The following is a 13,363-nucleotide window of genomic DNA, read 5'->3' on the forward strand; positions in this document are numbered from 1 at the left end:
TGGCACTGACATATTTTAAGATATGCTTTCAGTTAAAACAGCTCAAACATGCATTATAGTCTGGGATTAGGCTTAAGCCTTGGCTATGAAACCAGGCATTCATGCATTTAATAATGCTGACTTGATTAGACTTTACATAAAGCTTTTAATCAAAAATCAACAGAAAATATGTCAATAATCATTTAGACTTAAAACACTTCAAATTTAGCTAAATGTTTAAAGTTCAAATGTTTGTATTTTGCTAAACTGGAAAAATGTGTCTTGCAAAATATTAAAACTTCACAAAATATACTGTATACATAAAATGTATTGCAGTTTCTAGCTGAAATGAACATTAGTGGCAGTAAAACAGCAACTACATTCATTCCTTTTCACACAAGTTATGATTATAAGGGCATATTATTGATTAATAAAGACATATTTGTGCCATTCTTTGCACAATAATATGTTATGACATCAAAACATTTTTACCAAAATTTTGATTGTAGCAGGTTGGCAATAAACATTATCCAAAAAAATTATAATCTCAGTTACAGTGTATGATTTACACACAAGGCACACAGACACAACCAGAATTCATTCAGCTATCTACTCAAATTACAAGTAAATTAAGTCCAAGCTTACTGTGATGAGGTTGAAAATGTGTTAACAATTAATAACTATGTACCCTGCGAGGTTGTAAGTGCATATTTAGGATTGAGGGTAATGTTTTAATTGCAGAGTCACCGAATGTAAAGACCAGAGAGAGTTATAAACCCACTAGCACATTTTTGAATCAAGGTCAGCATGAGTAATAAAACCCTGTAACCGCTGATCTGTCCTGGTAAATCCTCTCACTCATGATGTGATTATGAGAAACAGAGGGTCTATTATAGAGCAAAGCACATTACAGGCGTTCAGCTGCTCGACATGAGTCAAAGTTAAGAGTTTTAACAATTTAGGAAAAGTCTAGGGAAAAAGTCAGTCAAAGATTTACACTGTACAAAATTATTTTCGAAGTTGTATGAATGTCAGGACGGAGATACAGAAAACGAGTGACGCCGTGCCCCCGCTTTATAATGGTGGACGACTCCCATCAATTGACTTTAATTGAAATAATGAGTCTGAATTACGTATATTAACTGGGCGAGAATTCCAAAGGGCCCATGGTGATTAGACGAGCAGAAAACCCAATGAAGAGGAGCGGAGAGTTCGAGAAGGGCTGTAGGGCTGTAAGAGATCTGAAAGATTAGCGACGAGGAGAATTTTTTATTTAATCCGGAATTTGATAGGAAGCCAATGAAGCTGTTGGAGTGATGGGGTAATATGTTGTATAGATGTAGTCCGGGTTATGATACAAGCAGCATAATTCTGAATCAGCTGGAGTTTATGAAGAGATTTGTGTGGTAAACCAGATAAAAGAGAAGTACAGTAGTCAATGCGAGAGGTGACAAGCGAATTAACAAAAATAGCAGAACTAGGCAAGGGTGAGAAATGGACGGAGGCAATCAATATTTCGAAGATTAAAATAACAAGACCTGGTTATGCTATTGATGTGAGCTTCAAATGAAAGAGTGCTGTCGAAGATGACCAACAAGTTCCTAACCTGGAGCCTGTGTATCATAAGCGTAACAGTGTACTTTAATACCACGTTTAGAGAAGATATTACCAAGTGGGCGAAGGTAAATTAGGAACAGTTGGGGACCTAGGACAGAACCTTGGGGGACACCACAGCTAACGCAGGATTTAACATTTCTTAGTTGTACAAACTGTGTGTGGTTAGAAAGGTATGAAGTGAACCAGGTGAAAGGAATACCAGTATATTATATACCAGTAATACCAACAGAATATTGTGTGAAATGGTGTCAAAATCTGCACTCTAATCAAGCAAAACAAGAATAGAGTGTCTCGGTTCTTACTTGGTGCCAGACGGTTGAGGCCTATCTGCCGGTTGCAAGTTCCTCCCTGGGACCAAACATTGACCTTGGAGTCGGTCTCAGACAAGATGCTGACTAAGTAGCTTTATTATTAGCCTTAACATCACTCAAGAGAGTAAGTCAGTAACCTCCTCCTGCTTAGACAGTGCCAGGTGAGGAAAGGGTTATATTCTGCGACTGGTCAACCGGTCATTTTGTATTTTTCTTTCCTGCACCTCATGAGCCGCTGGAGCAAGAAAGCCTCCACCTGTTATGTCCGGTCCGTGCTTTGAGAATCTCAGGCCAGTTGCATAGATCCTCCCAGCTTCTGGTAGGCTTTGGTGGTCACAATAGAAGTAATGCGGACACTAAGCAACGTATCTCGCATTGGATTACAGATGCTATCACCCTCTCCTATGAGGCGGGGGGAATTGGGGGCAAGCTGTTACCCTGGGAGTCACAACATTAGTATTGAAGTTCCCATAGTTTCAACGGTATGAAACAGCATCGAAGTTTGGTTACGTACAATATATGTAACCCGGTTCCATGAGAAGGGAAAGAGATGCTGTGCCACACCTCGGTTACGACTGTGTCTCTTCAGACAATTCGAATCTGTCAATGCGCATTTCTGGCATCTATTTATTGACTCGGTGACGCGCTACGCTAGGTTACAACGTCCATACGTTAGGCCAGTCAGATTGGTGTGTATAGACAGCGGCTCATGCGGATGCGTTCCCATAGAATCAACACCATGACGCAGCATCTCATTTCCTTGTTTACTAAGTATGTTCTCATTTGTCAACTTAATATTCAACAATATTATTGATCTGACTGTACTGATGCTGTTGAATGAGAACTGAACTGAGCTGGACGATGACATTTTGTTGCAAAACTGCTTTATAAATTACATTTTTCTAATTTAATTATTGATGATCTTTACAACAGAACTGAACAACAGCTGAAATCATTTTTCCTGTTATCACTGTAAAGCTGCTTTGAAACAATCTGTATAGTATAAAGTGCTATAGAAATAAAGTTGACTTGACTTCACCTGTGTCTTGTTTAGTTTATCGTTGCCCTGTGTATTTATATTTATACTCCTCAGTTTCCTCAGTTCGTTTTTGGTTATTTTCTTACATTAGTGTTTGCCTGTAGCATTTGTATTATCTTGTTTATTTTATTAAAAATTATAGTCACATAGATCCTTGCGTTTCTACTTCATCAGCCTGCACCTGCACAATACATTTACAAATTTGAAAAAAATATTTTTTACAGTGTATACTAGAAAAATTTAAATCATCTGTGGATCTTAAATGTCTATACATTTTATGTTAATTCCTAAAGGAACACAAATGCACATGCATGAACATCAAAAACATGTATCAGAACACAAACTCAAGCAGCTGCATTAAAACGTACTCGGTTACTAACGTAACCTCTGTTCTCTCTAGAGAGGGAACGAGTATTGCGTAAGCTAGCTTACGCTGCGGGAAAGTCTCCTTTCACGAGATACTGAAGCCAAAAATTATCCTAATTTTTTAAAACTTGTCAACGCAGTGCGGCAGCCTGCAGACCTAGGGCAAGCGAGTCGCGTGCCCATTGGCTGCTCTGCGGCAACTGCAGCAGCCTATGGCTGAGCCTTGCGCGTGACGTCACGTCCAATGAGCGCGCTTGGCGCGCTTAGTGCGTCACAGCCCGTCATTAGGGGTGTGGCTTAGCGTATATAAGCAAGGAACAGAGGCTGCTTCGCTGGTTTCTGTCGCATGAAGCGAAAATGAGCTCGTGGCGAGAGCACGGCGGGTTACGCAATACTCGTTCCCTCTCTAGAGAGAACAGAGGTTACGTTAGTAACCGAGTACGTTCTCTTACGAGAGGTTCTCTCGTATTGCGTAAGCTAGCTTACGCTGCGGGAACACCTTGTCAACGCCGTGCGCGCGCCCAGCATACTGAATGAATTCCCATGGGGAGCCCAGGGGACGCGAAGCGGAGCTGGGCGGCCAAGATACCACAGTACATAAGCACATAATATGGGGCAGGGAGCGGCACAGCCGGTCCAACTAACACTTCCATATAGTGTAGCTCAACCAGTAGAGCTAAATCAGCAGCGTAGCCCGCGCACAGACAGTGGGCTGGCTTACGCGAGACTTAGACTGATAGCACTTTGGCCTGCAAAGCGGGGACTTCCAGGTTGTAAAACCTAACAAATGTGGAGGGGGAGGCCCAGCCTGCCGCTGCACAAATGTCATGAATGGGAATCCCACTGGACCACGCCCACGATGAGGCCATGCCTCTGGTGGAGTGTGCCCGAATGCCCAAGGGGCACTGCAGGTTTTTAGATGCGTAAGCAGCTGCGATAGCATCGACTATCCATCTGGACAGGGTGTGTTTCGAGGCGGCGAGACCCTTGGTGCGCCCACCAAACGAAACAAAAAGCTGCTCTGAACGCCTGAAGGCGGCGGAGCGCGAAATATAGCTTCTCAGCGCCCTAACTGGGCAGAGGAGGTGACTATCTGCCTCGCAGCCAGTATTCGGCAGGGCTGAAAGGGAAATGACCTGCGCTCTGAAGGGAGTGCCCAAAATTTTTGGGACGTACCCATGCCTCGGTCTGAGAATAACTTTAGAGTCATTGGGTCCGAACTCGAGGCACGCAGCGTTAGTGGATAACGCGTGAAGGTCTCCCACACGTTTTACTGAAGACAGTGCTATCAGAAAAACGGTTTTGAGCGTGAGGTATTTCATATCCACAGTTTCTAAGGGTTCAAAGGGATGTGCTTTCAGTGCGTCTAAGACCAGTGAAAGATCCCACATAGGAACCGAAGGGGGTCGCGGGGGGTTCATCCTCCTCGCTCCTCTAAGGAAGCGGATGACAAACTCGTTCCTTCCTAATGCGCGGCCCGGCTCTGAAACAGAGAGCGCTGAAATGGCCGCGACATAAACTTTGAGCGTGGAGGGGGACCTGCCCGCGTCCAGTAGCTCTTGAAGGAAGCACAATACTTGCGAGACCCCACATGTCTGTGGATTGAGCCCTTTGGTAGTGCACCATTTGTTAAACACAGACCATTTAGACGTGTAGAGCCGCCTCGTGGAGGGGGCTCTAGATTGTATGATCGTGTTCATCACCCCTTCTGGTAGATCAGCATGTAATTGTTGAGGCTCCACGCATGCAGAGACCAGTGCTCTGGGTGGGGATGCCAAATCGAGCCGCGGGCTTGAGAGAGAAGGTCTCTCCGCACCGGAATCGGCCAAGGGGCTGAGTCTGCCAATTGTATGAGTTCCGGGAACCAAGCTTGGTTCTCCCAGAACGGGGCTATGAGGAGCACTGTGTGGCGCGCTTTCCTGACTCTCTCGATGACCTGAGGCAGCAGAGAGACTGGTGGAAACGCATATAGCGGGCCGCTGGGCCAAGACTGGGCCAGCGCGTCCTCGCTCTTCGAAAAGAACGCTGGGCAGTGTGCGTTGTCTTTTGACGCAAAGAGGTCGACTTTCGCTCTGCCAAAGCGGCGCCACAGCGACTGGACTGTTTGGGGGTGTAGAGACCACTCCCCAGGGGGAACGTTGTCCCTGGACAGTCTGTCGGGACCCTCGTTCAGATGGCCAGGCACATGCGATGCTCTCAGAGAGCGCAGAGAGTGCTGAGCCCATACGAGGAGGCGTTCCGTCAGGGCGCAGAGTTGCTTTGATCTGACACCGCCCTGGCGGTTCACATAGGCCACTACTGAAGTGTTGTCCGTGCGGACTAGAACATGGTGACCATGGAGGAAAGGGAGGAAGTGCATGAGCGCTTTCTCGACCGCGAGCATCTCTAGACAGTTTATGTGTAGGAGATTCTCCTGGTCTGACCAGTGGCCAAAGACCGGTCTGCCTTCGAAGAGCGCTCCCCAACCTAGGTTGGACGCGTCTGTTGAGACAACTTTCCGGTGTGAAACCACTCCCATATTCACTCCCGTGTGATACCATTCGGCTGCTAGCCAGGGCTGCAGGGCTGAGACACAGACCTGAGTCACTCTGATTAGCGAGCCGCCGGTCGCCCAGGCTCGATGGGATACGCGCGTTCTCAGCCAGCGTTGAAGCGGGCGCATGCGCAGTAAACCCAGCTGAAGCACTGCTGCAGCTGAGGCCATATGCCCCAGAATGCGCTGAAATGCCTTCAGGGGAACCCGGTCGCCTTCTTTGAAGGATGCAGCGAGGCGCTGGATGCGGCGCGCGCGCTGCTCCGACAATCTGGCCGTCATCGCCACCGAGTCCAGATCTATTCCGAGAAAGGAAATCGACTGCCGGGGCGAGAGCGAGCTCTTGGTCCAGTTGACCGCCAGGCCTAGACCCTCCAGGTGGTCGAGTAGCGCTGTTCTGTGAGACACAAGTTCTGTCTCTGACTGCGCTAGAACGAGCCAATCGTCCAAGTAGTTCAGAATTCGCATTCCCTGACTCCTCAGGGGAGCGAGAGCCGTGTCCATGCATTTCGTAAATGTACGGGGTGCTAAAGACAGGCCGAACGGCAGGACTGTGTATTGATAAGCTCGACCGTCGAAGGCGAATCTCAAAAATGGCCTGTGACGGGGAGTTATCTGGATCTGGAAATAAGCGTCTTTCAGATCGAGAGAGATAAACCAGTCTCCTGGGCGAATTTGCGCGAGGATCTGTCTGGTTGTAATCATCCTGAACGGCCGTCTCATGAGAGCCTTGTTCAGATGTCTCAGATCTAAAATAGGTCTTAATGCTCCGTCCTTCTTGGGAACGAGGAAGTAACGGCTGTAAAAGCCTGACTCGCTCAGGGAAGGATGCACCTGTTCTATGGCCCCTTTTCGCAGCAGCTTTGATATCTCTGCTTGAAGCAGATGTGCTGTTTCCAAACTCACTTTCGTTTCCGTCTGCGCTAGAAAGCGCGGAGGGCGACGAGCAAATTGGAGCGAATAACCGTGTCTTATGGTGTTGAGCACCCATTCTGACGCGCCCTGAATAGCCTCCCATGCTTTTGCATGCATGGCTAGGGGTCGAATGGTCTCTGGGTTCAGATCGCCGCGTTGCGCGGGATGGGGAACCTGTATCAGCCGCCGATGCTCGGACACGAGGGCAGAAGAACAGGGCTGGCCGACTGTGCAGAACTTAGTAGCTCGATCTCGGACGATGGAGCGTGAACTGCTGTCAAACAACCCAGGCGCGAGAGCGGCGTGGGGATTATGGTGTCTGAAAGTGGGCGCGCGTGCTCGTGAGCTGGCGCGGGATTTGCACTTATGACACGGCCAGTGTTTGGGGGCTTTATGAGGTTTGCAACCTGTCTGGCAGAGCGAGCAGTGGGCAGGTGTGAGCACAGGGCTGTGGGCACATTCCCTACACTTGATACTCGAGCGGAAAGTTTCCGCTTTAAGAGATAGCGCTCTGGACGCGTTGCCATGGGAACCTGGTCTGTGTGAGGCAGTGAGCATACGGGAGTGGGCACTTTTTCTACACTTAATACCCCTGCGGCTTGAGCCGTGGCAATTTGAGGTAACTGAGTGACAGAGCGAGCAGCGAGTAGTTGTGAGCACGGAAGTGTGGGCACATTTACTACATTTAGTACTCGAGCGGTGTGAGGCCGCTTTATGAGAGAGCGCTCTGGGCGCGTTACCATGGGGATTGTACTTGTGTGAGGCAGTGAGCACATGGGTGTGGGCACATTTTCTACACTTAAAGCACTTATACTCTTTTTGAGATTTATCTGGGTCGCCGTGAAAACGGCGTTTGTGTGCAGGCGAGCGAGTGTTAATACTGGCTCGTTGGCTGCGGTGTGTGCTGCTGCAGTAGCCTGAACACAGGGGACTGACAGAGCTGTGCGTTTTGATGGCGGTCCGGCCGTAGCGGGACTCAACCATCTTTTCCTCCTTGCGGATGCTAGGAGGACTTCGCGGGCTCGGGCTTCAACGCGATCTTGGGCCGCGGGCCCCGTGGGGGCGGCGGTCTGTGACGGCTGGTCGAGCGCGACCTGGGGCGATTGCCCTGGCGTCGCTGCGAAGCGCTGGGGGGCCTGGAAGAGCGCTGGTTAGAGCTGCGCACAGGAGGCTGCGTTTGAGGGCGGCCTGTGGCTGAGCTCGAACGGCGGGGCAGGAAGAGGTCCATCGCCTGCGACGCCTTCTGCACTTCAGAGAACCGATCCACAATTCCGCTGACCGCAGGGCCAAAGAGGCCGGTGGGCGAGAGTGGTGCGTTCAGAAACACAGCGCGCTCTGACTCACTCATGTCCGCGAGCGTCAACCATAGATGTCTGTCGATGACGGTGAGCGCGGCCATGGATCTGCCGATGGCTTGAGCAGCGGTCTTGGTAGCGCGCAGCGCGAGATCCGTAGCGCTGCGCAGATCGGTAAAGGCAGACTGATCCGAGCCCTTCTCGTCCAGTTCACGGAGGAGGTCGGCTTGAAGGATCTGAAGGATAGCCATTGAGTGCAGGGCGGAAGCAGCCTGGCCGGAGGCGGCGAAAGCGCGGCCGGCGAGAGCTGAGGTGGTCCTGCAGGCTTTAGACGGCAGGGCAGACTTTGAGCGCCATCTAGCAGACGGCGGGCAAAGGTGCGTTGCCACAGCATCCTCAACGGCGGGGATGCCGTTATAGCCGTTCTCGGCGGCTCCGTCCACCTGGGAGAGAGCCGAGGAGACTGGCGGGCGGAGTCTGGTGGAGAACGGAGCGTTCCAGGACTTAGAGAGCTCGGCGTGGAGCTCAGGCAGGAAGGGTGCTGACCTAGAGGCAGGCGCAGGGCGGCGGCTAGGCAGAAAAAACCCGTCAAGGCGATTGGGCTCCGGCTCCTTAGGTGGAGACCAATCCAGTCCCATTCTCTCGACCGCTAAAGTGAGGAGGCGGAGAAGCTCTGCGTCAACACTAGCGCGGGTTCGAGAAGACTCCAGAGTCGAGGGGGCGGAGCGGTGAGAGCCCGACCACTCCTCGCTGTCGGACGCGAGCAGAGAGCAGCTGTCAGCGGCATCATCTGCATCGTCCCCCAGGGCGACGGCAGTGCGGGCAGTGGCCGGCCGCTGCGCGTCGGTGAAGGGTGGGGGGGAAGGAGAGAGCGAGGCTCGCGGGAGAGGTTCCGGCGAGCGCTCAGCTGTAGCGTCCAGTTCCGGCGGCCTTTGAGAGCGACGTTTCTTCTTTCGTGGCCCGGAAGAAGCGGCCGGAGAAGGTGGAGTTCCTTCAAAGTTAGCGAGTCGAGCCCATAGGGTCGACATCGGTAACTCCTCACACTGTTCGCAGCCGCCCTCGGAGAGAGCGCGAACAGCGTGGTCAAAACCCAGGCAGAGAGCGCACAGCACGTGGCGGTCTCCGTCGCTGAGCGAGGCTCTGCACGAGCCACAGGATGTGCGAGGCATTTGAAACAACGCCTCGCGCTCTTTTAGATGCAAGTGTGTCGCGGCGGACACACAAACACACAAACACAGAGCAGAAAAGGATATATATGCCGGATGGCGCAGCAGGCAGGGAAGGCTGAAGGCGGCGAGCGGCCGGCGTCCTCAGGCTGAGATCCTCGGCGTGCTGGTCGCTGGATTCGACGGCGGCTTCCTCGGAGATCAGCGATGCGAAGAGCTTCGCTGAAGAGACAGAAATCAGCGAAGCAGCCTCTGTTCCTTGCTTATATACGCTAAGCCACACCCCTAATTTGTTATTTGCAATACTATAATGTTCATTTGCACTGCTGACTGTTATTACAGTAACAACTGTTTACATATGCATCTTGCACTACTACCTTGACTGGAATATGCTCAATTTGCACTGCCGACTGTTTATTTACAGTACCGACTGTTTATATATACATTGCAATATCGTACCTTAACTGTAATATGCAATTACTTTCCACTGCACTTTCACTCGGATAGCTTCTGTCCAAACTTTATTTGCACTACTTTAAATCCATTGTTATACTGCTCATTAGCCTAACTTATACATATATCTATTTGTTAAATTCTGTTTATAGTAATAGCCATCTGTATATTATGCTCACATTCTGTTTATAGTAACAGCCATCTGTATATATATTCATAGTACATATCTATCTGTAAAATTCTGTTTATAGTAACAGCCATCTGTATATTATATTCAGTACATATCTAGCTGTAAACTCTGTTCACAGTAATAGTTATCTGTATATTATATTCATAGGACAATCTATCTGTAAATTTTTGTTTATAATAGTATTCAACTCTATATTTATTCAGTACATATCCATGTTCTGCACTTATGGAACCACTGTATATCCTGCACTTGCTGCTATTGCACTTCTGGTTAGACCTAAACTGCATTTCGTTGCCTTGTACCTGTACTTGTGTAATGACAATAAAGTTGAATCTAATCTAATCTAATCTAATCTAATGACGGGCTGTGACGCACTAAGCGCGCCAAGCGCGCTCATTGGACGTGACGTCACGCGCAAGGCTCAGCCATAGGCTGCTGCAGTTGCCGCAGAGCAGCCAATGGGCACGCGACTCGCTTGCCCTAGGTCTGCAGGCTGCCGCACTGCGTTGACAAGTTTTAAAAAATTAGGATAATTTTTGGCTTCAGTATCTCGTGAAAGGAGACTTTCCCGCAGCGTAAGCTAGCTTACGCAATACGAGAGAACCTCTCGTAAGAGAAACTAAAATATCACTGTTTTTGGTGCTTTAATAAAAAACTTTGCTACCCTGACATGTGGATCTCAGGGGGGAAATGTAATAATAGAGAATGCATCACTTACTTATAAGTCTTGGTCTTGTCTAGCCAGATTCCACAGATCAGAGAGCCAACCACGCCAGCAATGACAAGAGTCAAACCAATTCTCCCAGCATTCACCTCTTCACCCTGTGCTTCAGACAGTAATGATTTCTGAGATATCTTTAATATATCAAGCCATGAGACCATGTTCTTATGCACAGTAGTCATGTGTTTAGATAACACAATGCATTGAGTCTGATCACTTGAAAAAAAAAAGTACTGTCAGACTTTAATGGAGCATTTGCTAAGAATATAAAGATGAAGAAACTGAAAAGCCTCTCACAGTGAATAAATTATATGTTTTCTCCAAATAAAAAAAGGATCCACCAAAAGGAAAAAGTAGCATGGTGCAGTGTTGGCGTCAGATGACGAAACCACAATACTTACCATACATACAATATGGTTTATGTAAGGGATAATCCACAGCTAGGTGTGCATTACACAATTTGAATGCGTGACGTGAAGGCAAAGAAATGACACATTATAATCGTGAAATGCAAACCTATCCCTGGATTATCCCGCAAGTTAAAGCTGTTATTGATGTTAGCAGTGCAAAAATTTACTGGAAGAGTTAAAATAACATTTGTGACGCTCTGTAACTGGACTACATATCATGGTATGTGATTATGACAGTGTATTTAAAAAAAATACCATGCTATTACAATCTCCAAAAATAAAATAATACTTTTTGTGAGTGTATGCATCATGTAAGAAGTAGAGCTGTCTGTATGTGGAACAGCATGAACTCACCGGGTAATGCTCTATTATCATCCTGTTCAACAGGGTGGAAACGGCGTAGAAACATCCAACGTTCAGTCCTGGGAAACACAAAGACAGGGACAAACATGCTTTCAAATAAACATGAATCACAGGATTAAAATTGGATGGAATTATGACAATTTGATGGTTAAATCTGAAGGTGTGTAATTGAAAACAACTGCAATCTGTTCATTTGAGCAGCAAAACTGGGCCAGATATAATGACACTGACATTAAAGGGATACTTCACCTCTGGGAAGATGAATGTGTATTTAAAATAGGTCATTTAAGTAGAAGAAATGTGAAGAAATTTTTGAATTTGGAGCTTTCTAGACCGAGAAAAGCCAGAAAATGTATTTTTGGCTTATGTGGATGAAAGACAACAACTCCCAGAATGCACTTGCTTCGCTGCCTTAGGAGGCCACGCCTATCGGTAAGAGTGCGCAGTTGTTGAAAACAACAAAGCTAGCCTACGTGATGAGTTTGCGAGGGATTTAGAGATCGTCCAAAATGTCCGGGATTCGGCTTTTGCGTTCTACAGTCGCCATTCATCATGTTTACTGTGGCGAGCAGGACGAGGCTGACGGCCGCGGGAGAACGGCGCGAGGCCGGTGGCGAGATTACTGAGACGCGCGGGGTCTCGCATCTCTCACGGAGGAGCGGGAATTTTTCTTAGCAATGGTAAAACGCACATCAACCGATCACTTGTTTAGCGTTCATGTAAACACTACATTCAAATTCACCAATCAGAATGAATTCAGTTAGATTGAAAGGTGTGAATGTAAACAATGAATGGCGACCGCAGAAAGCAAAAGCTGAATCCCGGACATTTTGGACGATCTCGCCCGCCGGACAAGTCCGGGAAAAGGAGGATGGTTACTTACTCAGCTTTCTCCTACTATTCAGCTTTCTCCACAGAACAAGAGCTTGCTAGCTTAGCTTCCAAAGAAAGGCTGACTGTGTGTACATTCTGTGAGTGAGATCCCACCCTGTATGGGCGGGCTGAAAACATGCGGAACAACGCCATCTACTGGCTGTAGTCTTTAGCCTCTGTCCAGAAAATCCTCCGATGACGCAAAATGACGATTTTTGCGTCATCGGAGGATTTTTTCCAGACAAAAAATACATAAATCTCTTGTCTCAGGGGGATATGAGGGTGGAAAGCATGGTAATTCGAAAATACTACAGGTTTTCTACTAATACAAAGCTTAATGCTAAATCCTGAAGTAACCCTTTAACATTCCCTATAATCAGCATGTAATGACACTGGCGACCTGGTCTGGGGTGTGTGTCCCGTACAACGATGTAACTCGCTGCTTCCCTACCATAGTACGACGCATCGTTGAAGAAATCAGCTAGTCACGACTGTTTCCCGAAACCACATTGCTGCAAATGTGTCGTTTAACCACCTTGGTTTATGACGTCACACACGTGGAGTAATAACTTCTTTTAACGAAACTGTTTGAAATCGAATTAATGCTAAATGTTTTGAATTACAGACACGGCATCTGAGGACTATTCCTCATTTTTCTCAGTTATTTTGCTTTATTTCCAGATTCAATCATAGACTCGTTCTTACGCACTAGATCACGTTCACACATGCGCACTCTTCATAAACTACACTTTACATCTTTCGACAAACTAAAAAACGTTAATGACAATTGTATGTATTCTAAATTAAAGATATAGATTGTACTGAATGTCAGCTTGCTTATTTTGCTCAAGATCAGGATTTATTGAGTCCACATGTCATGCAAACTAGAAACTCTTCTTCTAACCACAGGTCGAGATCTGTCGCTCAAACACACAACTCTGTTTCCAAATGTTCGAAGGAACGATGGTTTCGGGAAACACAGACTCGTTGAACTGCTGATAATGACAGAACTTGCGAACATAGTTGGCTAACGATGCTGTTGGGAAACGCACCCCTGAATGTTGTTGTTGTTGTTTTTTGATCACTGTATTTTTAGATGACATTTTTAGATGAAATAAGTACTAGCCTTTTA

General features: G+C 47.5%; 1 protein-coding gene across 1 annotated transcript in view; it reads right to left on the reverse strand.

Annotated features, from left to right (window-relative positions):
* The window catches only part of flvcr2a (FLVCR choline and putative heme transporter 2a), a 38,888-nt gene that overhangs the window by 15,081 nt on the left and 10,444 nt on the right, over positions 1-13,363 (reverse strand). Inside the window, exons 4-5 of the mRNA XM_084392832.1 lie at positions 11,350-11,417; positions 10,583-10,686 (exon numbers count right to left, since the gene is read on the reverse strand). Coding sequence (XP_084248958.1) covers positions 10,583-10,686; positions 11,350-11,417 — 172 coding nt within the window. The remainder of the gene's footprint in view (positions 1-10,582; positions 10,687-11,349; positions 11,418-13,363) is intronic.

The sequence above is a fragment of the Rutilus rutilus genome (genome assembly GCF_951802725.1).
Source record: "Rutilus rutilus genome assembly, chromosome: 21".
NCBI classification, from domain to species: Eukaryota; Metazoa; Chordata; class Actinopteri; order Cypriniformes; family Leuciscidae; genus Rutilus; species Rutilus rutilus.